This window comes from Vidua chalybeata, chromosome 5, assembly GCF_026979565.1.
Source record: "Vidua chalybeata isolate OUT-0048 chromosome 5, bVidCha1 merged haplotype, whole genome shotgun sequence".
NCBI lineage: Eukaryota > Metazoa > Chordata > Aves > Passeriformes > Viduidae > Vidua > Vidua chalybeata.
Genome location: NC_071534.1, coordinates 66,751,275 through 66,778,523, shown reverse-complemented (window position 1 = coordinate 66,778,523; position 27,249 = coordinate 66,751,275). Strand labels below are relative to the sequence as shown.

General features: G+C 40.3%; 1 protein-coding gene across 9 annotated transcripts in view; it reads left to right on the top strand.

The window, feature by feature from the left end:
- CELF2 (CUGBP Elav-like family member 2) overlaps positions 1-27,249 on the top strand; it is a 540,383-nt gene that overhangs the window by 426,985 nt on the left and 86,149 nt on the right. For all 9 annotated transcript variants that reach the window (XM_053942011.1, XM_053942012.1, XM_053942013.1 and 6 more), the window contains one exon: positions 18,536-18,618. In XM_053942011.1, the coding sequence (XP_053797986.1) occupies positions 18,536-18,618 (83 nt within the window). The remainder of the gene's footprint in view (positions 1-18,535; positions 18,619-27,249) is intronic.

Genomic DNA, 27,249 nt, shown 5'->3' with positions numbered 1-27,249 from the left:
AATAATCCTGGTGGTATTTTTAATGCTGTTATTAATGCAGGACTCTCACTCTCACATTATACGGATGTGCCACAATGAGATCCAGAGAGGTATTTTGTGTGACTTCCTACATAAAAGCAGAAATGCAAATGAGCTGCATTTACATATTCACATGATATAAACAGAAAACTCAGACGCCTGGAAATGCAGGGACATAGCCAGAGACATGATTCAAACCAGGGATAAAGAGAGCCATAGTTTTCTGATACTTATGTTTTAACCATTAAGGAGAAAATGTGATATATTGGATGTTTTTGCAGAATATTTTTGAATGTCAAAATTCCCATTGAAGCCTGTGTCTCCTTTGTTTGATATTATTTTATTTTCCTTTCACATACATTCTCTAAAAAGCAAAAAAACCATGAAATCTAGAAAAGAAAAAAACCAACCTTTTATTCTCCATTCATTCAGCAACAAAAGCAACAAAGAAAGAAGGTTTGAACCAATCTTTTATGAAAATTGGGAAACAGTAGAATAGTTTCTACAACAGCTTTCTTTATTGTTGACTGAATCAAATGGCAAAAGTTTTTATTCACCTACGCATCTTATATTTTAACAAGCCACATGTCACTCCTGAACTTCACCCACCCGTATTTCTGCATGCGGGTGGCATTCTGGTACAGTCAGTGAGGCACATGCCATTCAAAGGAGTTACAATCTCCTCTTTGTTTTTGTGGTGCTGTTTTGGGGGAGAAAAAGAAAGAGTAATTGCCCATGTTAACTGATGTTCATTACGCAGAATTGTTCAGCTCTCTTAAAAACTCATTGATCTGCTTTTCCCCCCGTGAAAGTATTCAAGGTCTCAGTTCACAAAAGAGAAATCAGCATGTAAAGCAGCAGTCTGGCAATCTGTGCTGCAAGGAGCAGAATGTCACATTCTGTGCAGAAATGTCAGCAGAGTTGGCTGTCTTAAAAAAAAGACAAATATTTAGTAAGGATGAGAAACATCCCTACTGTTGCAGCCAGATGTGATTTTGGGGAACAATTTGTTTAAGAGTAGGCATCTTTTTCTCATACATTTGTATGTAGTGTTCATAATTGAACATTCGTTAGGCAACATCTGGCACGAGCTGTTCCTCCTTTTCCCTAAGTTTCATGGCTTTGTTTTGTATTTGAGAAGGATATTACAAAAGGTAATTTGGTGTCTCCTTCCTATTGGTGTGGTCATGGTTTTAACTTTTGAATTACTCCCTTGAAATAGGGGGAAGGGGGGAAAACCACCATTTGGGTATTTTTAATAGGGAATAGGTAGTATTTAGATTTCATGGCGAGTGCCCATGGTACGTTGTGTGCATGCAGCAAGTCAAAAGTGCAGCTGCAGACCAGGGTCCATGAGCCACAGATAACAAAGGCACCCAAAATCTGGGGCTCCAGCCTTTTCCACATGCTCTTATTATCATTTACTGTTTGTATTGCAGATGCACGTAACAGATTGTACAATATGCTGTACAAACAGATTGGTAGAATGATCTTTGTCCTGAAACACTGATGGCAGAGCTCAGCAAGAAGGATTGACAGTGTGCCTGCACTGAGAGCTGCACAGCCCAGACGCCGCAGTTTTGGACCCATGTCCTCAACAAAAGGGCTTTGTGCATCTTTGGTGAAGAAAAGTTCTGTTCTTGCTGATCTTACTGTAAAGGGCTGAAATTTTAAATAAAAATTAAAAGAAAAAAGCACAAAGATCATTAGAGAGCGAGTAGGAGAAGGGAATGTGCCTACTTCTTGCTTTTTTCCTTCTTCTTCTCATCTAACAGCGTTTCTTCTACACTTGCCAGATCGAGTGTGTCAGTGTCAAAGGAGCAGACTTTCAAACTTTGGGTAGTTGCTCCCAGTATAGGAACAAAGCCCTGCAAAAAGAAGGCTGGGGCATGCAGGGCTGAGGCTTTGGTGACCTGACTGGGAGGGGCACTGCTCATGGAAACTCTGACGCTTTGGAAATTATAGGGAGAGCAAGCCTGCAAACTTGGCTGGCTTTTACCGGGCTACCCAAACAGGAAAAATCCTAATACTTAATGTCTTTTTCATCACCCAGGGCATGCAAAGAGAACATCTACTTATACCCTGCATGGTTAGGAAAACCAAGAATTGCTCACTTATTTATTGAAGTAGCTAATGTGCATTTCAAAGTGCCTCAGTGTTGGCTTGTGGGGGAAGGAGGAGTGAACATTAAGATTAATTTCAATGAAAATATTTTGTGGGAATAGTTTGTTCAGTGAATCTAGATCATCTGCAGCTGGTAGAATCATGATGTGAGCCCATTTATATGCTTTGTTAAATCAATAAACCACATGAAAATGGAGGTGGTTTGGGTTGTACGTACAGCTTTTAGAGGATCTTTGCTGAGAGATAAGAAATGATTTTGCCATTTAGAAACACTTTTGTTTCTCTTTCATGTGAAAATGTTCTCTCACTAAAATTATTAAAGAAAACATTTTTCAACTCTGAAGTATTGCTGATATTTTGGCAGTGACTGTGGCCAGTAGTCCAAGGGATGGGAACTGCTGAGCACTTGGTATTTAAACAACTGGTGTTGACTTTGTGGTTAAAGAAGTTTTATGACTGGATCAGACAGCACTTGACCCACGTGGTTTCTGGTTTGAGGTAAGACTGTTCAGAAACATGCCAAGATCCAGGGCTCAGCATCCCTGGCTGCTCATGGTTGAGCCACTGTGGCCTTTGTCAAAAGGGGTTGGTCTCTAGATCAGGTGAGAGATTTTGAGTTCCAGGATGCAAAGGTCTCAGGTTTGGAAACCTAACTTGGATGAAAAAGCCCTGCTGGTTCGTCCAGCCTGTTTTTTACCAAATCTATGCTTGTTCTGTTTGGTGCATTCCTAAATGTTTGGAAGTGGATCATGGGACACTTTTTCAAACTCCCCCCTACAACCCAAAGATTAAAGGTTTTATTATTGTACTGTAAACACACACAATCCTAACATTTTTTTTGTGTTTCTCTCCCCCCATCTTATTTATTTTTTGTTGTATAATCTCTCTTCTGTGCTAATATTGATTAATTGGAAGAATGCATTTTCTGTCATGTAAAATAGTACTGGGGATAAACTCTGCCTAGGATTTTGGCTAACCCCTTCATCAGGCTTAGCTCAAAAATTAATTTGTCATTACCCAGGTGCTATGCACTAAGCTTTATTGGCATAGAGGAGCGCTACATCCTGTATGTTCTTTGGAAGGAAAAAAAGTGATCATATAATCACTGAGACAGTAAACAGTCATTTCCAATCTAGTAATATTTTATATGAACTGGCACTGTATGTTGTATATCATCCATCTTGCTAATCCTTGTTCCACATTGCCTCCCACTTGAGGCCAAGAACATTACAGCTGTGCCAGAGAGTGGGTGGAAAAATAGCCTTATTATTAACCTAAGTTGAAAACATAATGGCTTTTTGAATGTCTTCATTCACAGATGCAGTCATACTAAAACATTAATACCCTTAAGTGTAGAGAAGCAGAGCTTTCATTTAAAATCCATTGTCCATGTGTGTTGCAAAAGGGAAAGCCTCAAAAGTGTTGTGAATTCCCTGTATCTTTTGTTTTATGTTTTATCCCTTAAATGTTAGTATTCTGTAAGAAAGGAGCCAAAATATTCTTCAGAGTAGGTTTTGAGCAATGTTGCTGCCATCACTAACACCGTCTTGTGGTAAAGGAAAGAGTTTCTCCAGTTTTCTCTTTGTCTTACAAGACTGGCAATAACTGAGTGGATATTGAAACACACTTAGTGACATTTTAGTACCATGATCGAGCAGGGCTGCATTGCCAATGTCAGTGTTTGTTTAAATCTCTTACCCAGAGGGATCAGAAATATTCAAGGTGCATGTGTTTTCTGGGAGGAACCATCACAAAGAGCAGAGGAGAAAACTGCAACCCTCATCTGAATAATCTTCAGGACACCCCAGGATTCCTGATTTACAAGCAGAAATGAGGGACTTAGCAGTGAAAGCTGAGTAAATTTGCAGCACAGCATCACTGAAAAGACATAGAAAAAGGAGATTATGCTCTTCTCCAGTTATAGTTACGTTTTGACTTTCCTAACTCTGTAATTTACTTCTGTGTATCTCTTCCCAGGTAAAATATGAATCTTCCACAAACCTCTTTAGGAGGTGTAAGAATTGCTCTTGAAGACTATTCAGAGAAAAAAAGAAATAAGTCTTGATTGTACTAATTTATGACTAGCATGAAAAAATGTCCCCTCTTTTAAAAAGGAAAATAAAAGGATTAAAACTTCCAGTGTATCAGGCCATGTGTTGTAAATTAGCCTAATTGTTTTAGAATTCAGAAGTGTTTCATCATTTTAAATTGGGCTTGTCTGATATTTAGTTCCACATTTTTTATAACTCTGCAGGACTAATATGTAGCGTGTTGTTGCACATGAAAAGCTTTTTCTATCCTAATTTTTAAGACTGATGGAATGAGAGGAGGTTGACAAGTAATCTCTTACTTATCTCTATGTTGAAGCTTATGATATGCTTTATAGTGAAAATGTGCAATATGCAGTTCCAGAAATAATTTTGCTCTATATTATGGTTTATCTTTCTGGCATACAAAATGCAAGAGTAAGTAATGCTGAAGTCTGATAGATGAATTCAAATTGCTTGGAATTATCTTTAAGTTTTGCCTAGTAAGTCATAGCAGAGACAAAATATTGTACAAGATAGGGGCCCCAGTATTAACAGGTCTACCCTCCAAGCACATTCTTATTTCCCCACATCCCATTTCATGTGGGAAAAGAAACTTCACATTTTTAGGGCATTATTTTGCAGTTTCTCTGTTGATCCACTGTACTCCATGAACAAATACAAGTCATCTGTAAGTAGGGCTTTATGTGGAAAGACCAAGTGATGCTTGTTCCCAGTAAGAACTGGTGGTTGCAAGGATTATTTGACAATCTAACCTGTAACCCACCATTTCTCAGCTCCCATCCAGGTAAATTTTGCATTGTTTGTGCTCAACAGAAATATTTTAAACAGCATGTTGAATAAATGACGAGGACACATTGTAAAGCTAACTAAAGGACCTCTGGTTTCAAAATATGATTGCTCAGAGCAATCATAATTTATATTTTATATATTATAAAATATTAATTTTATATATATTTTTTTAGCTTGCAGTTAAGACTGGGGACTTTGTTCTAAAGTCCTCCGAGTTTTTAGGTAGCAAAGCTGCGCATCTGTGATATTTTGTTGGATGTGCTCCTGTGGCTGCCATGGTGACCTGCAGAGAGCACTATGCAGAATCCTGCTTCTCCAAATGTGATTAGATACATTCAGCAGCCGCGTGCTATTGATGCCAAGGAACACTGAATAGTTTCATCTACTTTGCAGACAAGCTTCAGTGTAAGCCCTCCTGCCACTGCCTGCTCAAGGCCACCTTTGACAGCCGCAGGAGCCAACACATCACTGTTTAGGCACTCGTTTTGTTCCTTTTCTCTATTTTTCCTTCTCCTTCTGATTAAGTTGCCAATCATCCAGCTTCTTTCTCTTCTTGTCCTGATAAGTTGCCAATCATGTCATACAGCCTGTACCTCTAGAGCCAAGTATTTCTCTTGTCATAACTTGAAAACAGGCTGCTGGAGATTTATTTTAAATCTTGGTCTGATTAAATGCCACATCTTGATCTTTGGAGAGCCATAGAACCTATAGATCATGGTACTCTTGTTTGGACTTCTCTGAACTGGTATTGACTAACAGACTTACATGTCCTGTGGGTCATTCAACACAGTCTCAATATTCCCTTCCCTTAATAGATATTAAATATTCCTGAATAGTTTTTTTTCATCAGTTTTCCAGAGCATATATGGTGATAGTTGCAAGAAATAAACAGTCAGTCGTATGAAGGCTTCTGGGGAGACTAACATATTTATTTTTATGGCATGCAGGGTTTTATGTTTTGGTCTGCTTGTCAAATCATTTATACTAAGATAAGTAGTAGCACTATTTCGTAAGGTCTTCAAGACATAAATAGCAATGGGAAATTAAGCAAAACTGAAAGTGTTTACTGTGAAAAGCGTATTTAAAATACTTCTTGTGAGATTTTGAAATAGGTTTTTTGGGAAATTATGGAAAGTCTGATTCTGGGAAATCTACAGATAGAACAAGATAAAACTTTGGAAGAATTACGTGTGGAAGTGTAATGCTGTTCTCTCTGGGAGAGGAGCTTAGCTGAATTTTCCTTTCTCTAACAGTTGTATAATTCTATTAAAACTGCTTTCCTAGATATACAAGATAACACTTTCCCCCAGTATTAATTTGCTAGCTTGTTTTCCAGTCAGAAGGAAAAGACTATATGAATCATCTTAGCTTTTCTCTCTCATTTTGGAAGTACATGTGTTACACATCTATTCCGTATCTCCCTTCATTGATTTTACATTAGTTAATCATCAGACAAAAATAAAGAGGAATAATAATTAACTAGGATAGCAATCTCTCCCCAGAAGTGTTTTTCTTGCCCTGGTGAGGCTGCCCAGGTAAGGTGAAACATGAGCTATAATTCTTTATCAGGACACTTTGCATTTTTACACTGTTAGTCTGTGCAAAACAAGATTCTGTGCAAGAGGCAAATGAGAGGCAGGTTGGGAAGTGGTTGTGAGATACCTCTCAAATACCTTTGAGCTTGAGCTTTCTGAGCATAGATCCCCCACATGAAGTGTGTTCTTCCTTCTCATTGCTTGTGCTCATTAAGTGCTGCCATTTATTTTTGTGTGCCTGCACAAATATATGGCTTTATTACTAAAGTGGTTTGTTTATCTTTGCTGCTGCTGCATTTATTTTAGCACTCATCTAAACAATTAATTAGGGAAACACTTGAGTGCCGAATACACTTCTTCAGATACCACTCAGTTGGGTTTTTTATTTATTTCCAGGAGCATCAAGCATTAAAAAAACCCATCTTCTGCATTTTTCTTTCTAACTGTGCCTTTTTCCCTCTTTTTTGAAGTTTCCACAGCAGAGTACATTGCTTTGAAAGATCATGGGCCCTGTTGAGAGTTCAAAGCCAAGTAAAGATGATGCTTAAAGTTCAAAGGCTCTGTGGAGCTGCATCTTCATCTGCATAAAATTGTTTCAATTGACTAGAAAGATAGAAAAGTTGCCAGGAATTCCTTCTATTTCATTTTTATTATTCTTATAAAGAAAGCCTAATTGGGGAACAAATGTGTCACTGCTAACAAGTTCAGGCAAAGCGAAGCTCCTTAGATGAAACACTGCTTGAAGGTGCAATGCAGGAAAGATTTGACATGTGCTGTGACCCTGTGAAAGTGAAGCTGTAGATGCCTAGAAATCAATATGAGATGTGCAAGGGTTCATGATGTTGAAGTCGAGAAAGAGTTGAAAGTGTTTGACTGCGTCTTGGGCAAAGGGAGCGGGGACTGTAACAGATTCAGACAATGCATTTAGACCTGGGTTTTAAAGATGGGGAAATGTATTTATCAGGGGGAAAAAAAATTTAAATAGTTGAAAATTATCTCCATTAAAATAGTGTGCATGTTGTAGCCAGTCATGAATCCAGAGTGGAGGCCTTACCAGTTCTACCAGCAGAGAATGGAGCCCACAATTTGGTGACTTGGCCAAAAGCAGCAAAATATGGGGCAGGGGAGGTGTTGGAGCAAATAGTTATTTGTTGATTCAAGTTCAGGGCACTTAGAGGCAATATTTATCCTCGAATTTCTTCCCATGCTACTCAAGCATCCCTTAAGCCATCTCAAATGTCTTGTATTGATTTCTTCCTTTCCTATAAGGCAACTTTTGGAGGAAGTGTGACAGACTGCAATGAGTCAGATGGGCACAGCACTGGCACGTAGTGCTCTGCTGTTACTCATTGTCACTACGATGGCTGTGTCTTTTTACATCATTTTTTTTTTCATGGTTTCTTCAGAGTACTCCTTTGAGTTCAGAACATTTTATTCTTTCTATATAGCAAGGAAAAGCTAGAGCCCAGGGAGATGAAAGGCCAGATTGTTCACAAGCATTTAGGTATCAAAAGATTCAGATGGTTATTGAATGTTATTTTCAGAAGAACTTAAACACCGTATTCCTAGAAATGAGTTAGCCATGGTCAGATTTTAGATTCTCTTGTAAAAATGGTATCCAACTCTTACAAATCCAGCTAAATGTTGAAAACACCCCATGCACAATGTTCTTGCCAGGTTTCTGGGTAGGGTTGAGGTTTTGTTGTTGTTTTGTAAATGAGTGAACTGTGAGCAATAGCAATCTTTCCACTGTGTATCTTCTTTTATCATTCTTTCTCCTCAGGCCTTTTTCTTTTTTTTCTCTTTATACTGCTAATTCTGGCTTTTCCTATGCTGTCCTTAGAAGACACAAACTGACAGGTTTAGAGCTGTCAGTGGGGTTTAAAAAAAACCTCATGTCAGATACAACAGGCCTGGATAAACTGTAACTTTAAGAAAATGCATTGTGTTATCATTAATTCATAAATGTATTGATATATTTCTAAGAACAAGGTATGACACAAAACATTTTTACTGGCAATATCTGCCATGCTGGGATGTTCCTAGAATCACTACAGAAACATAAAGTGGTTTGGATTGGAAGGAGCCTTAAAGATCATCTTGTTCCAACCACACTGTTGTGGGCAGGGACACCTTCCACTAGACCAGGTTACTCAAAACTCCATCCAGCCTGGCCTTGAACACTTCCAGAGATCCACAGTTTCTCTGAGCAAGCTGTTCCTCTGTCTCACTACCCACACAGTAGAGAATTTCTTCCTTATACCCTACTGAAACCCACTCTCTTTCAGTTTGAAGACATTCTGCCTTGTCGTATCACTACACGCCCTTGTCAAAGTCCCAGCCATATCTTGGTTCTCTTTAGGTACTAGAAGGTGCTATAAATTCTTTGATTCTGTTTCTCTAAAAAAAGATTAAAAAAAATAATTCCTATGTTCTTGCTATGAAAAAACTCATCTAGTGTGTGAAATTTGCTAGTGAGTGAGAGCTGGTTCCCAACTGATAGGTACACCAATAAAACAGTAATTTAACTGATGTTGTCTGCTAGAGTTAAATAAGCTTGGAAAACATTTCTGGGGAAGTTAAACTGGGATGTTGTCAGAAGCCAGTTAAAATCCTCCATTGCCATTTCACAGAATCACAAGCTGGCTGAAGTCAGAAAGAACTTCTGGGATTCATGTTATCCAACCCCAGCTCAAAGCAGGGTCATCTACAGGAGGTTTCTCAGAGCTGTGTCCAGGAAGGATTTTAATATCTCTAGGGATGGAGAGAGTCCACAACCTGTTTGGGCAAACCATGCCAGTGTTTGATCACCTTTAGAATAAAAGTGTTGTTCCTTATTTTTAAATGGAATTTCCTGTATTTTAATTGGTGACCATGGCCTCTTGTCCTGTCATTGGACCACTTAGAAGGCTTCTATCTTCCTCCAATGTCTTCTTCTCCAGGCTGAGCAGTCCCAGCTCTCTCAGATGCTTTTCATATGAGAGATGATCCAGACCCTTCCTCATCTTCATGGTCCTTCACAAGACAGCCTCCAGTACGTGCACATCTCTCTACTAGGGGAAAAGAAGAAGATCCAGAACCCCATATATGTCTCAGCAGAGCTGAGCAGAGGGCAAGAATCTGACTGACCTGCTCTGCCTGATGCAGCCCAGGATGCCTTTGGCATTTAACCAGTGAAGATCATTTCCAGTACAGGACATAGGTTTTTCATAGGGAAAGATTATAAATTGCAAATAACTCTCAAAGATTTGGTTCTTTTGAAGGGATAGTTTTATGGTAAAGCTCTTCTATTCTGAGTATTTTTCCCTACAGAGTTGCCTCCTAGTTGAACTAGGACTCGAGTGGCTTCTCAGGAGTCACAGTGCAATTAGAGGTTTCATCAGAGCAGTGATCTGGAAGTCTTATCAGGAAAAGCCAGTTTGCAGTGATCTTTCTCAAGCATCCAAGTGAAAGAATAAATAGAAGGAAATGCAGGACTATAAGACATGTGTGCTGGGAAGTTAGATTTGCTACTAGTGAGTGCCAGGGTTGGACACAATATGGCTTTTGAAATGACATCAGGGAAAGATATGTCCCTGCCTATGTTAATTTATGTAAACATGATCTTTGTAGAGTCTTTTTGAACTGAGATACAGTGTCACAGCAGTTTTCTGCTGCAGTAATGGATTAATAAGGGAGGATATCTTAATTTTGTGTTTCCATCTTTTTAAGCATCTGTTCTCTGAACCCTCTCCCTCTACTGCATCCAAAGATGTATTTCGCAGATGGTCAGTCTTAGGGGTTAACTTGTATAGAGGACGTGTTAGTTCATTTTAAAGCCAGTAAACTCAAGTCAGTAATTGTTACCTGGCCAAAGAAAAGGGAAACAATAACCATCTGTTACAAAGGAAAGAATAAGAATTTATTTCAGGGAAAAAGAAAGTGAATTAAAGATTAAGAAGCATTAGTGCAAGAATAAGAAGGAAAAGAAGAAAGAAAAGATGAAAGGGAAATTACAAGAAGGCAGTAAAAGAAATACCTAATTATTTGTATTTTCATTTTTTTGTTGTTTCATTTTGATGTCTCCCCAATTTCAAGATTTCTTTCTTGATACAATATATATACATAGTGACAAGCCTTGTTTAAAACTATTTCAAGTTTAAAATCTTGCATTTTGTGTATATTCTTTCCTGTATTTTACAAGTGGGAAGTGCAGTAACTTCCCATGGGACACCCCCTCACAGAGTTAGAGGCTGGAATGCCATTTCCCCACCCTCTCCCACTGCTGTTCTACTTACTTGAGAGTTTCTTGTCCAAAAGTTCTGACAAGCAGTTTTTATTGTAACCCATATGGACTGATGGGTAAGATCCCAATTACTCTCCACCTGTGAGATCTAGAAATGTGAACAGACCAAACATGGACTCAACAGGAAGCACTGAGCTACTGCTTTGATTTTCCCACTGATATTGGTTGCCTGATTGCCATGCATCTCCATGGCTTTCCCTAGGGATTTGCACTGGATGGGTGGTTGGACAGGCTGGCAAAGGAGGAGCATTCCAGGCCAGGCCTCCTGCAGATCAGGGTGTTAATGCAGCGGTGATGTGCACGTTCAGTGCCACTGACTGCCCAGATCTGTCTTCACAGCACTTCCTGAGTTTGTGTTGCAACATCTCTCACCCACTATTCAGCCCAAACCAATAAAGCTCAGCTTCCATCCCAGCATGCAAGGATGGTTTCTTTAGGGACAGATTAGTTTGTAATGACATAAAATTGCCGTGATGCTATAAACCTGACTTGTGTATACTTATTTACCCTTCCACCATGTATAGAATCTAATTCTGCATCTGCTTTTTTTTTTTTTTTACTCCTTTATCACCATCTAGTGCAGATATCATATGAGTGTTGCCAAGCTTCAGGTGTGGAAGTTGGCCCCTTCCTTCAGAAGTAAAACAGACCGTTCCAGCATGCTGGCCATTCGCTTCCCAGTCATTACACTGACAGCAGGAGAGTTCAGGAATTTGCAAAAGCTGTCATTGTCCTATATGAAAAATTGTACATTGAAATTCTTCAGATACTTGTACAGCTATTAGCTATTTTAAACTGTTTAATATAAGTGGCTTATTTCAGAGAGCACAAAAAGTAGATTCTGGCAATTTTGCCCTTGGTATCTTTTCTATCTGTGTCGCACTTCAGTCAAAATTTACATAATAATGGGTAGGAAAGTGTTGTGGAACATGAACCGGTGCATATTAGTTCTTAGTTGCTTTCCCAAAAGGCTTGAAAATGCAGCAAATTTAATCTAGGTCAAAAAAAGAAAAAAAAAAAAAAAGAAAGGAAAAAAAAGAAAAAGAAGGATAAATAAATAAATAAATAAAACACTTCCATTTTGTAGGCAGAGGACATTTATAGAGAGCATTTGTATTCACAAGGGTACGGGAATGACAGAGTGCAACTCCTCCAAAAGAACTCCCCGGTGCAGCTGAAGGCTGACAACAAACTAGGACTTGTGGCCAATTAACAGAAAGGCCATCATAACTTGCAAGGCATGGAGAGAAAAAATTGAGCTCCATGGGATCATTTTTCAGTGGCCATTTACGGGGCTGTTACCGGCCTGGAGCATTTGTGCTTTAACACAAGCAGTGTGATGCGGGGCACTCTGGGGCTGGGGCACTGCCACCCCGAATGCTGTAACCAGGAGGAAAAATAGAGCACAGGGTGGAATCTGGCATGTCCCAGCTGTGAATCCTTCTCACATGTGAGCCCTTGCCTACATTCAGCTAATGTATTAATATTAGAAGTGGCATTGCTATAATATGTGCTGTCATTAGAGTGGCAATGCGATTTCCTGGCTGGTGACAGGACTGGTAATACGGTTTCCATCAGGGTGCCAATTATATCAAACTATTAGAAAACCTGATCTAATTGGGAGGCGGCATCATTAAAGGTTGGTTTCTGCTGTATTCGGCAATTCTAGCAGGGATGGGTTCAGGAGTGAATCCTTTCCATCTTATTCTCCCATGACTCCATAGGCAATAGAGCATGAGGATGGTGCAGGTAGGAGTCAAATCACATCCCTGCCTTAGCCAACTTCTTCTTGTAATAAGCAGAGTTCCAAAAATAGTAGACTTTTATTTCTGGGTGTCTTTGTCAGGAATGGCTGTATTTGCTATTCAGACAGTTCATGGTTTTCTCTGGTTTTGTATGGAACCACGCAATCAAAATCTCTAAGACTTGAAACATCTCTTCTAATACTAGACCAGTGTCTTCAGTGCAAGTTAGGTAATTGCACTAACGTCTGTAGCACAGAAGAAACGCTGGGCAAGGCTCCCATTGCACTGCATAAAATGTAAGCAAAGTGAAAAGTCTCATTGCCCAACCACACACCTGAATGCCTTGTAGCAATAGGTCTTCTCAGTGGCTTTAGTGGAAAAGAGATTTTAATGTCTTCATTGGCTTTTGGAAAATGACATTACAGGTCATGGTTAGTTTGGCTGGAAATCACGCTGTTCAGGCAGCTTTTTGTGATGTACAAAGCACATATTCCAGAGTTCAGGTGGATGGCTGGAATGCAAGAGACCTTGTTAAAGGCTGCCCTGTATTAGTGTCCTGTTTAAATTTTGGTGGTGGATGAGTGAATGTGGAAATCAGGAGAGAAACATTTGCAGTGGGAAAAAAAAACCAAGAAAAATAAATTGTCCTGAACTTAAACTATCTTGAACTGTGCTGGATTGACAAGAAGCTACTGTCCCCATTGAGATTCCAGGCTTGTATGAAGCCAGCACCTGTTCTGCTTGCAAATGCACACACAAAAGTGAGCTTCATTCACAGAAAGAAAGAAACATAGCAGGACTTCACTCATTTAGCCTTCCAGGGCCTTCAGTCCCTTGATCTGTCAGCCCCTTAGAATTCAAACACAGCCTTTAAAGGAATTTTCAATTCACAACATGATGACTTTGTTGATGTCCTGAATGTGAATGTATTTTGAATTGAATTTGTCTGCCAGTATTCCATTACTTGCTAAAAGAATGCAGAGTTCAATCATCAGATAATCATTATAGCTGTTTTGAAGTGTTTATTTTATTAGTCTAGAAGGTAAAGCAAATTTCATACTTTTTAAGTTGTTGCAGGCTTTGCAGGCGCCCTGATAAGCTCTTGTATTTCTATACCCCATGGTTAGGGTTCAGGTACTGGCAGCAGGTGATAATATGCACAACACAGGAGAGATCCAAACTGACAAATTTTGACAGCTGAAAACTAAAGAAACTAATATATCAGACCAATAAATATGGGTTGGGTGCTTTTTTTTTTTTTTTTTTTTCCCTCCAGTATCTTTTCTCTTTTAATTCCCAAAAGTTAAATTTTCAGGCCTGGGAGATTGCAGAATATTTTTCTTCAAGCAAATCAAAACCTCACAGCATCTTGTGGAGCATTTTTTAATTCCTGTCCACATCCAAGGGTTATTTTCTCATATAGATGCACACGTGTAATTCCTGGTAACTTTAACACAGGAATTGTCTATTCAGTTTAGGGAGCTGTAAAAGACTTTTTCTCACCCGAAGCAAGATGGAGGTGTCTGTAGTCACTCAGGCATGAAATCCTGGCTGAGAGATTAAGGCTCTTACACAGATCCCAGTGCCATTAAATGCCAACGAGGACTGTGTAAGCCACATCTTTAAGTGGAGGAGAGCTTCCCTTTGTTAGTTATTCAAAATTAGGAATGTAAACAGCTCTCACAGCATAATTAGTCTGTGTTTGAATTGGGAGAAAGTGACAAAAATAATGGCATAGCAGAGCTCCTGGAGATGTCACAGAGCTGGATCTTGCAGCCTAACAAAGCTGTGACTGCTCCGCTGGGAGGCAAATTTGGGTCATAGAGCAGAAGTCACACAGGAGGAGAAGCCCCATTGCATGGGGTCACTAACAGCTCTTTGAAAAAATTCTCTTGCTTTCAGGAGGAATGGCATGTCTTGAAGTTTCATGGTGAAAACTGAAATTTGTTCCACAAAGTCTTCCAGAAACCCAAGTTCACTGCCAGCGGAAAACCATGGCCCCTGTGGTGTGAAAGTCCTCACCACTTGATCTTTTTCCCATTCCTCACTTCTAAATGATGGCTTCAGTGAACCCATGTCTTGATTCCCCTGTAATCCATTGCTGCCATCTTTGACAGACATAGAGCTGTTTCTAGCCATACATGAGGCTGTTTGTCCCTGTCACTGTCTTGCTAAACAGGTTTCTGTGGAAATTAAATAAATAAAATCTTCACCAGTGGTGCTAATTGGTGCCTTTGGCAGCCTGAGCAAGGGCTTGTGAATTGAATGTGTCATGGAGAATTGAATGTGTCAACTCTCTCCCAATGGCTGGGACCTTGAGGTCTTTCTCTGGCACTAAATTTCCTTTGAAAAAAGAAAAAAAGGGAAAGAGGGGGGAGGGGGGAAGAGAGAGAGAGAGAGTGAAAACAAGCTGAAGTAAGAGATCTTTTCCCTTTTTTTAATGAGGTGTTGAAGTTGAACATTGTAGTGTCCACACTGCAGCGTTTGCTCGTCAGATGCCTTAAGAAGTAGGGCTGTTTTCTGCTGCTGTTTCTCAGGCATCCCATTTGTTGCCATTAAATGCTGAGCAGCATGGAGTGGCAGGTTTTATTCAGTCTGTTCAAGCATCTGGCAGGATAGCCATGAAGTTGTTGCCGATGTCCTTAAGGGACTGTAGGGATCTGCACGATTCATTCAGCATTTTTTTTCAAGGTACAAAGAAGAAATGCCTTACGCTCTAGTAAATACTGTTCCAAGTAGAGCACAACCAGCTTAGCAGAGCGTGGGAGATTTGCTGCTCTGGAGGCACTGACTGGCAGGATGAGCTCCTCTTCCTGTGGGCAAGAATACTCCAACCCATGTGGAGTTAAACTGGTCTGTATTTCAGGCTGTTGAGGACTGGCAGAACCATGTCCACAAACCAATTCACCTTTTAAGCTGTCCTGACTAGGAGAGGAGAAGGTTATCACTGACAGGCTCGGAGTTATTTGGATGTCAGAAAAGCCTAGTTGCGGTTCAAGCTGCTGTCGAGTTTGTTGGTAATGAAACAAAGATTATATGTGCATGGGGCCTGAAGGGGAGGGTTATATTTTTTGATTTTCTTTCAGTAGGAAACATACTTCTTCTTTTCCAGCTGGGCCACTTCTTTGTCTTTGGCAATATTACATTCTCTTTAGTAAAATGGAGGGAGGGAGGAAGGAATGTCATTGCCTCTTTGCCTTTCAGCAGGGGACAGCTACTAGTCCTGAAGCACAGTTTAGCCCTGTCCTATTACACAGGCATCTTTCCCTCCAATACTCCTGCAGAAAAAACTGAATTAGGTCCTTTTTCTATGTACTGACCCAAAAGGATTTTACACTGGAGCCATCTTCAATGCAGTTTGAGTAACATGGCTGCAGCACCTCTGGAAAATCCACAGGCTGAGCTACAGCATTTCCTTGGGGAAACATGGACTACTGCCTTTTCTGTTTCCTCTCTGTTGTCTTATTTTCTTTTTTGAGTCCAGTCCTGACCTCTGTAGCAGATACCTTCAAATTCAAGTGTCCATGAGTGGGGGTCCATGCCCCCCTCAAACCACAGCAAACCAGCTCTTGTTATGGGGTTTGTTTTATTTAAGAAGATATGAGCCAAATGCGGCCTGAGAAAAATTTTATCCATATGCATTTTCAGATGTGTCAATCTGTGAGCTTAGAAGTCTCTATTTTTGTCAAGGTCCAATGACCTGCCTGAAACATCCCCACATTTCCCATTAAGCTGCTGTTTCTTCCAGCCCTCATTCACAGAAACATTTTTCTCTCCTGAGCTATTACTTCCCAAAAATGACCAGTTAAAGGGTATTTCACAGCATATTCATCTTTCAAGTGCAGTTCTTTCAAGTAGTGCCAAGAATGATAAACCAATAGATTTCAAATTTCTCCTTATCGGAATGAACCCCCTGAGCTGAAATCCAAAATGAAACTCTTTGGGCCAATGGAAGAAGACATGGCAATTGCAAAGTTGTGATTACAGCTTGATATTTTCCCCTCTGAATCCTCTCTCCTGGTTAAAAAGCCTTATATTAAAAAGCTAACAAACCAAACAAAGAAACAATAGGAGATGGACTTGGAGCTGGCTGACATGATAGAAAAATATTGCAATATTGTCTCAAAATAACACTATTAAATGTCACAAACTTGGATTTTTTTTCTCATTTTCATCTGGGGTAAAATAACTCAGATTTTCAGGATTTTCCAGCAAAACAGAAGGTTTAGAAACACTTACCGGAAACACAAACCTTAACAGGCTGTGCCTGTCTCTAGCACACATCCCTGCGAATTATGTCCCGCTTACTGAAATAATTATTAAACCATCTCCATTGTAAAGTGTGAAATTTTAAAGAACCTGTTGGCAGTATGAAAAATGTTCCTCTCAGGTGTGTTAAGTCTGCATTACCTGCCTGCCTATGTTTTGCTGTGCCTGCAAGTGATTTTGTGCATTAGGGATAAACTTGCTGTGTTCCAGCTGGCAATACATGGTCACCTTTGCTTGTTACCAAGGTAATGGCTGTCACTGGCCTGGCTGAAGAGCCAGAGGGAGCATTCCCAATGCCATGCACAGCTTGAGCCAAGCAAGGGGCTGTGGAGGGGCCATTCTGGATTCTGCCCTTCCTTCCAAAGTGGGCCACCAATGGTTGTTTTCAATTTTTGCTGTGTGCTGCTGTGCAAACCTTCTCCTTGTGTCTTTTGCCAAATGGGTTGAAGTCAAGCAGGCATGTCAGTTGGGCTGGGATGTTTCACCTTGGCCAATATTAGGGAGCTGATACAAGCTTTGCTCACTGCCTGAAGCACTGATTATTTTATCTGTGTCATGCTCCAAGGGAGCACCAGGACTCATGAGCCGGGGTTTCTTTTATTTACTGATTGGTTTTGACATTTCTCTGGAGTTGTAACAAATCTCTGACTGTGATTAAGAGAACAGAATTGTTTTCTGATTCATCAGTAAGACCTGCATCATCCTGTTTCATGTGAAGTAGGATTTTACTTCAGGAGCCACTTCTGCCCCCCAGCCAGCATTGCCCAGAATGCTTTCCCTCTCCCCATAGCACCAAACACCCCATCTGCAGCTAACATGTCATCTGTCAAGGAGCAGACTTCATTGCTGTGGGGTATTACAGGCAAACCCTGCTATTTGCTTTTTGTCCCCTCCTGTGACATTACAGCTCTTCCCTGAGGATCTGCCTGTGAGCCCTGACCTCACCCTGGGGCTGGTTGAGCTGCCTGGGTTGTTTGTGCTGCAGCAAAAGCTGCTTTACATGTTCACAGTGGACAAAGTGACAGCAACCCATGTTTGGTCCTACACATCTCCTGGCTGGACCATGCTGTCAAAAGGGAAACCACAGGATTAAGGCAACTAAAACCACCTGCTTTGCTGAAAATTCAGCAGATGCAGGGAGAGCAGAGCCTCCCTTAATGCTGTTAGCCATCAGCAGCCTCCACTATTCCAGCAGTGGCGAATTCACCTGTAGCTTGTTTTTCATTCTTGAAACTGAGATGAGTGTTCCACCTCCAGTCCTGCCTGGTTTCAAAGAAATGGGGGAACCAACCTTAGCTCTTTTGTATAAGGCCCTTTAAATAAGGTTCTGCTTTAGCCTGATTTTCTGCTTGGGATGTAACAATGAATTCCTGCTGCTTGAGCCTGCCATGTTGCTTATATTCAAAGTATAATGGGGAGCCTTCAGAAAAATATAACCTTATTTACAATGTACAAAGCCAATTGGATTTTGGTTAACAATTTCTAAGTGATTACAGTTCACTAACAATGCAGGTGTGCTATAGATGCAATGCACAGGGGGGGACTTTTTATTTTAAATCATACAAGCTTTCTTTTATTCATGTCATTCAGGCGCCTCAGGATAATTCACATTTCCAGCTTTCATAATGTGTTGTTCAACCACTGTTTTTTCTCCCTCCCTATTGTACTCTCACAAATCATACTCACTAATTTCTGAAAGCTTTTCATTTCTCTCTATAGGTTGTTGTTTCGTAACATTTTATACAAGAAAAGCTGCTCTTGAGGCACAGAATGCACTGCACAATATTAAAACTTTACCTGGGGTGAGTACATTTACTTTTATATCCTAATTATTTTATTGCCAGAAGAATAGCCCTTTTGCTCTCCATGCTGCTTGGTGCCCCAAATGATCTTGATTTCTGCAAGGAGGGTGGCTAAGCTGATGGTCTGTCCTGTGTTGGTGCCAGTCCTGTAGCAATGGCATCATGTCCAAAGGCAGCTGCTATTCTCTAGGAAGTCCTTTAGCTGGAAAGGGTACTGATTCCTGCTGATTAGAGACAGTGGCCAAACTGCAAGGTGGATCTTTTTTTAAATTTATTTAAGGGGGAGGGAAGAAAGAAGAGAGGGAGGAGAGAAAACATATGGCAGAAAAACACTGCACCCAGTGGGGCTTCATGTTTGAAAAGGGAGAGAACAGGAAAAGACAAAAGACAGCCAAAGTTTGTTAAATGCAGCCTTTATCTACATGGTTTCTGAACAACCTGAATGCACATCTCAGGGTGTTGTGGAGTGTGGTACCATGTAGCTGCTTGCACAGGGTCATCCTGTCTCCTGACATCACCTCTCCTCACCACCTACTCCCACTGGCACCAGCATTCAGAACAGTTGTGGTTGTGTTGTACAAAGTGTATATTGTGTTTTCCTATGGTATTTTGTATTTAAATTACAGGGCTAGAGAGAAGTATATCACTCGTAATTGCATGTCTAAACTCTGAAATCTTCTTGTACCACCATTTTCATTTTTTCTGCTGTATTATTTGAGGACGGAAGTGAAAAAATATAAAGGATGGAGGTATATTCCCTCTTGATGTAGGAGAAGTGTTCAAGTATATGTTTGTAGTGTCTGGTTACAGATGTGAAAATAAATAAATACACTGTGTAAATAAATAGAGCATTGCCTGGACTGACAGTTATATGGCCAATATCTCCTTTAGTTCCTATGTGCTGTGTGCGAAATTGGACACTCTGTGTTTGAAAAATTATATCTGGCCGGTTCACTTTATGCAAGTTAGGAAAGCCACCTCATGTGTCATGGAAATGGCCAGCATAAAGAGGTGCTGTCATGGGACAGTTACCCATGAGCCCTGCTATAGGTAAAATGGGAGTTCTCTGTCATTTGCAATGAAAATGCTGGAAATGGTGGTAGGAAATCTGCAAAAGTAGAACAGGACAAAAGTTGTGGCACTTCAAATGATGTTTTCCAGCAACTGGCCCTTGCAAGGGACAGTACCAAGACCTTATAAGCCTCCCAGTGGGAGTCTCGGCACTTTAGTGTGTAGAGGATGGATGTGCCATTCAAGAGAGAGAAAGGAAGGCTCTGGGGGACAATTCCCTTTGAGACCCCTTTCGAGCTCAGGCTGAATCTCAGCGTCCTCTGTCTCTGCAACCCCAGTTGTTGGCTTCCATCCCCACTGCCAGAAAATGCCGAGCCCTCGGATGAGAGCTCTCTAACCCCATTCAATGTTGTACCTAAACCAACTCACTGAGTGATTGCTCTCCATCGTGCTTTGAGTCAAATGGCTGTGTGGACTGGCTGGGTAGGATGGAGGTGATCCCAAGCAGCTGGAGCAGCACCCTGCCCAGATAGCATCCCTCAAGCTCTACCACAAGATCTACGCATCACAAAGTAGACAGGGTCTGTTTAGAATCATACAATCACAGAGTCGTAAGGGCTGGAAAAGACCTCCAAGATCACTGAGTGCAACCTTTGACCAAAAACCACAATGTCAATTAAATCACAGCACTTAGTGCCACATCCAGTTGTTCTTTTTGAACACTTCTAAGCATGATGACTCCACCACTTCCCTGGGCAGCCAAAGCTTGACCACCCTTTTAATGAAGAAGTTCATTCTGATGTCCAACCTGAACCTCCCCTGGTGCAGCTTGAGGACATATCTTCTCATCCTATTGCCTGAGGGCAGAGCCTGACCCCACCTGGCCACACCCTCCTGTCAGGGAGTTGAAGAGAGTGGTAAGGTCACACCAAGCCTCCTTTTCTCCAGGCTAAACAAACCAAGTTTCAGTTTTCTCTGTTCTCCCCTGAGTCCTCCAAGCTGCTTGCTGTGTTTTGAGAGATGTTATTTATCCCAGTGGGTGACTCGGAGGGACAGTTTCACTCTCTTGCTTCCTCACACACAGGTGGCAAAACTGGCTCAGCTCTGCATTGTGTCTTACTTGAGCAGGGCATCCTTTTGTCCCTGGCTTTTGCACAGCTAATGAGCAGGCAGCAGTTAAAGATGCTAGTGTACCTTTTGATGTTATTTTAAAATAGGGTTCAAAAATTTAATTTTTTTTCCTTAAAGCCCTCTCTAGCTTTTTATCATTTAAAATTTATCTTTCTAAGCTGTTTTTTCCTGTCCTGACTGTGAAGTTACAAAGTTTTCTTTTAAGGAAATATGGACACTGCATTCCCATGACTCTGGGGCCTTGGCTTTAAAAATACTCCTGATATGACCAGAGATGTTTAGATTTTACTATGAGATAAGTTGTTACACCTACTTTTTTAAAGAGAAGCCTCTAATAAAGAGAAGCAACTTGAATACATTTCTACTACTTGTCTTTCAGAATGATTCAGCATATATTATATAACAGATTCTATATTTTGCACGTGCAGTATGCTGACATTCAGCATATATGGGGATACTGTTATGCTGCATCTGTGTATTCCCAAAATAACTTCATTTAAGCACTCTTTAAAGTTGTGGCACATGTGCTGGAAACACTTCACGTTAGCAGGGTTCTCCTTATATGAATTTTAGCAATTTCTGTATTGTTCCTCTTGCCTGCTAAGCAGCTTTTACCAAACAAGTGGGAATCAGTAGTGGATAGTTCTGTCTGTGAAATAGTCTCAGAGCAAATGGAAGCAATCTTCTGTCAGAGCTACAACAAGGGATGAATTTGGATCAGGTTCATTTGGGCATCAAGTGTCAGTTTGCTTCCAGTAAGAGAGGTATGGTCAGTAGGAGGTTCAGTAATAAGGTGTCTCCTGGAAACAAAAGAATCCATGCCTTCCCCTTTTGCTGTAATATCACCATGCATCAGATAAGGCATCCTTAAATAGCCCAGGAAGAAAATCCGAGGCAAAGGCAGGTGATTTATTAGTGTAAGGTAAGGAAAGCTGGCAGAGGCAGGAGCAGGGGGCTGCAGGGATGCTGTGGCTGTTGGAACTCGTCTGTGTTTTACCTGCACTCAGGTGTAACCTGCACTGCTGCAGAGGTGTGGAGGAGAATAGCTCTGCGTTCATTATTGATAGAGTCTAGATTGTTTCTGGGTTTAGTCTCTTCATTTCTTAAATGCAGGCTTGCCCCAGGTAGCTCGGTAAGCAGGTTTTGGATCAGCACCAGTGAAGGCAAAAAAGTGGGGGTTTAATGTGAAATTTATCCCCCTTCCAAGGCTGCATGTTCAGTTTAATTTAAGTAGCTTTTTGAGCAAAGCCTGCAGTGCTATGTCTCTATCTCTGCTTTTTGCCTGGACCTCATCCTTAACAGAGACATGAAAACACCAGCGCTTGATCTGCTCCTTTGAGCTGCGCCCTTTTAGTGGACATGAAGAAAATAAGACCAGACATAAATGATTAATGCAGAATCTTGGAAGAAAATATTGCAGGGTGCCTTGCTGTTTGATTACAAGCCTTGGAATTAGTCAACATTTCCATAATTCTAAACCAATATACACCTGTTTTCCCACTGTGATGTGAAGGCACAACTTAATTTAACAGAAACCCCGCTGTGCTAAATCTCTCATTAAATACCAAGCTAGTTCTGTAATTTAAAGTTGCAGCACTACTATTTTAACTGAATTGCCTTTGTATTATAAAATTAATAAGAAGTTAATGATGCACTTTGCTGTGTTCGCTCAGATTTTTTTTTTCACAGCAACAACAACAAAAAAGAAAGATAAAGAAGAAAAACATGTCACCAGCTGACATCTCCAGGCTTTTCTGGTTTTAATCATTTTCCTGAGGATAGAAATTCATTTAAAAGATTTTTAAAAAAAATTTAAAAACTTTCTGCACAAGTAGGATCAAACATCATCTTTTTATTCATGATTAATATAATCTCTCTGTTAGTCATAATATTCCTTGTCATATATAGGAGCTTTTATCTTTCCCAAAATATGTATTTAGATATCACTTGTTATGTATGATTGCTGCTAGGCAGAGAAGCAGATATGCAGTGTTTGAGAAATACAGGCATATTGTTATGATATATGATACAGATCAACGAAACAGGGACAGTTCTCTTCTGTTTACTTGGTGCTGGCATCACAAGTAGCTTTTATGTCTTGCAAATGAACAGTATGAATTTTCAGATGTGTCTTTTCAAACAGAGCACGAGAGCAACTTGCTGATACCCTCATAGCTCATAGGGATGTGGTTTATATTATTCAGCTTAGAGTCAGGTTTTCGTTGGAGTGTTCATTTGGATTTTGTTTTAAAAGGCAGAAGGGAGAAAAGGGAAAAATCTCAATTTGAATGTAATAATGATCTTGGAAATGGGCTTCTTTGGGATGAGATGTAGAACTGAGGCCTTAACTAGTCTCATCTTCATTAAGAATCTCATGGCTTCGTTAGAGGTGTTTAACTTCTATTCCCTAAACAGAGTAATCCAATAAATTCCAACCATCTAAATTTCTGTACCTTCAGTTAGATGTAATAATCTTGGTTCCCCCATGCTCTAATTTGCTGCTTAGTGAAAATTGGCTTCTGTACAGGGGGCAAACCTCAAAGAGCTGCATTCAGGGACTGCTTTAACTGCCTTCATGGCACTGACATTTGTTCATTGTTTTAGTTTTAACATGCTTTATTTTAAAAACAGAATGTGCTCTGTTTTGCTGACAAGTGAACTTGGTAGGATTTCCTGGCAAGGGTTAAGTGCAGAGAGGTAACACAAGAGCACTATATGTTGGTTGGATTCTTGGAGCCAAATAGCTGAATAAATGCACCTTTAATGTCACGCAGAGGCTATTTGAAGTCAGAAATCAATGGGCATCCATTTGTAAAATCCACGCCTAAAACTCTTTGGAGTCTTTGTTCTTTATTTGAAGTTAGATTTATTGGACATGGCAAGGGTTATTTGTTGTCTTTATGTACATTTTTTAAATATATCCTCCTACCTAAGGTTATCACAAAAATAATTAACAGCCCACACTCTGCACTCCCGTGCTTTTAACAGAATCATGGTTTACGTGGTTCTTATTTCAAGTGGGATATGCTTATATATTCCAAGTAGCAGCAAACCTTTTGTATTGAAGTTCTGGCATGAAATTAGGACATTAGCTATATGAATTTATTTGATTAAGGGTTTAACAAGGAAGAAATACCATTTTGAGAAAGCTCTTAATATTTTAACAGCAAGGTGGAGTTTGTAGGAACTGTATTTGTAAAATATTCATGGCTTTCTTTTTTGCCAGATGTTGTCAAGGAAAACATTTTTAATCTTTACATTAAAGCATCACTTCTGGATTTATTAAACGTTTTTTACACCATAGAGAAGCAGGACTGGTTTAGAGGGAACTTTGCCCACAGGTTGTGTACTGGCTGTAAGGAAACCTCAAAGTCCATTTAGGGGTGTAGAATATGAAAAATAATAATCAGAATAAATGGTCCAAAATGCAGGTGCCCATGACGACTTACTATGAAACCTCATTCACTTTCTGATAAAATGCCATTTGTTCAACAAGAAGCAAAAAAACCCAAATATATTTCTGGTTCTTGCTTTACATCATGAGCTCCTTTCTAATGACTATCCTGACACTCTCCTTTCTGGAGTAGTGTTTTAATATCCAGTTCCTTCTCTGTTTTAAACCTTATGGTTTGTCAGCACTATATGAACATTATGTAAAAATTACCTGTAATAAAAAGGTAATCATCCAATATTATTTGAATAATAGCCTGAATATGATATATCAGTGACTCTGAGAGATTTTGACAAACAGAAAGGGAATTCAAAGAGCAATTAACTTAGTTAAGGCTTTGCAGCGATTGATTTATGATGACAAATTAAACTAATTCAATACCCATATAGTATGGCCAAATGCTGTTTAATCCAAAGAGTATAGAACTGCTTAAATGATAAAAATACCAGATGGGAAAGAAGCGAATTCCCAGGGAGCAGCTGTTCCTAGGAGGTGAGCTATAAGACACTCAGTGATGTTGAGAAAGTGAATCTGGCCCATCACTTCCTTTAAAATACTATGCAAATGAACCTACTTAATGATACATTTTGCCCAGCTTAGAAGACATGTGGGTATTTTTTTTTAATTCAAAAATATCACTTCTACCCCTGCCCCTCAAAAAAAAAAAAAAATTGCACTGACTCTGCCACTTCAGTGAAAATGAATATTTGCACTAATTTCAAATACCTTAGTAGAAAAGTTGGGTTTGCACTAACATTGTTATGAAACACAGAATGGATCACCAGCCCCAGATTTATAAAATGGAAAAAAGTGACTTCGAACCCAGTGAATCTCTGTAAGTAGCTGAACTTGCAGCTTAAAGGGCAAATAGTGAGTGTTATGCAGGCGTAGGGAGAGGGAAATATTGACCAAGTGAAAATAACTTCTCTAAATTGAGCAAAACATTTAGTTCATACTTATATTATCCCTTTTTCTCACTGAGGGATGGAAGGTCAAATTTGAAAGGATTTAGCTTGGACTGACCTAACAGAGCCTTCACCACTGGACTTAGTTAAGATTGGAGTCACCATTTCTCCTCTTGAAGCTGCTCCAGCTGTATGAAAGTATCAAATTCTAGTGAGAGTGAGAGAAAACGAGGAACAGCACTTGGTTTCCTGGTACTGAGGGCAGTGATTCAAGTACTGTGGTACCTGGATATGAGTCCATGCTCTAGTAAGTATTTTGTTTTTTGGAAAAGCTTCAAACGTTTGGAAGAGAGTCTCCAAGAACAGGGAAGTGCAGAAAGATCCATTGCTGAGGCACTGAGAGAAGGTGACTAAACCTTTACCTGCCTTACTTAGGGGGGGTGATGACCTGTGTTGTGTCAGGAGGGTGCAGAGCTTCACAGGGCATGGGCATCAATGAGCTGATTTAAATCCCAAACATCCATATAGGATGTTTAGGAAGCAAGAGCACATTGACCCAGCTGCAAGAGCAGTTAGATGCACACTAGCTTTTTTTAGAGAACTCTTGGAGTAGTTCAGGAATTTTTTTCCTTTTTTTTTTTTTTTTGCACAGCTTTGCAGTATAATAATATTGAGATGGAAAGTAAGTAATGCATAATAATGGCTTGACCTCAGAAAAATTCACTAAAGTGAAGCTCATCCCCATTCTGGCGTGTGACACTGGGATTTATCTCTGGTTTCCATAACTCTAACCAGTTGAGGTCATCACTTTGCAAAATCCCTCCAGACCTTTTTGTCCAACGTAGAAATCTTACTCAGTGAGGGTGGAGGATCAGTTCACAGGATATCACTTTTAAGCTGGGTGCCCAAAAATCACTGACTTGGAGAACGTTTTGCTGTGCACTTCAGAACAGAAATCTCTGAAGAAAATCAAGAGGCCATCACTGGAGTACTCCAGGGTATAGCAAAGTTCACCAAGATTTAGGTGTGGTGCTTAGCTAAGGACAAGAGCCCAGGCACTCTCTTAAACAGCTATTTATCCTCCTGCTGGTGTTAGCTGTTTTCTGTTATCTGGAACAGAAAGTACAGGTGCTTCAGTCAGCCTCATTAGCACCACGACACGAGCTATTAAAATTGTCTTCATAATGAAAAACTAGTTCAGGCAGCCTTCCTAGCTGTCTGACTACTTCTACAATAGTGAAATTAGAAAGGCAAATCATAAACAGAGTTGCAGGCATCAGGAAGCAACATCATTAGAGGTGCCCTTGGATGCCATTTACCTGCCATGATAGCAATGTTTGGCACTCGTGGAGCTGAGTTATGTTATGACTAAGGAGCCTGGGCCTCATGGCATGTTTATATCAGAGATAATGTTTGTTCAGCATCCTCCTTCCATTGTGTCCAACCCTGTGAGCTGTGCTGTTTCAAACACCTCTGCTCTGTGGTCCATTGCTGTTGAAGGGATTCAGTGCTGGCTCATTGTGTGTTGCACTCCTGTGGTGGTGCAGGAAGCTGAGGTAGCCCCAACCAGATTTCCCCTATCTCAGTTGGGTAATGATCACACTGGACAGGTGCACTGTGCTGCTGAATGGGACAGTGTACATGATAAGAGAGAAAACAGAAGTTCTGTCTTCTCTGTGATGCTCAAAACCCCCGTAATACTACAAAAACCAGGTGAAACTGGGTGGCCTGATTGAATCTCCTGCTCTAATAACACACTTTGGACAATCATATTCAGCCTAATTAAAAACACTCTTTGCAGACCTGGAGAGATAATTTATTTTTTGCTCATTCTCTGGAAGAAAATATCGTCTTCATCAGCTTAGTTAGAAGAGCCACTTTGTTGTCTGCTCTTCCCCTGTGCTGTGCAAAGAAATCCTTCTTCCTCTGGCCAGTAGGGCCACTGGGGCTGCCAGAAGTACATGGAGATTCATTTTGGTGCAAGTACCAATATGGGGTACAAGCATGTCCATCTAATTGTCTTGGTAGACATCCAAAACCTTTAGAGAAGCTCAAATGGGCTGTGAACTCCCACCCTGGAAAGACATGGAGGGCACGTAGCTGCAGAGATTATATTTTAGGCTGTCAGTGTGT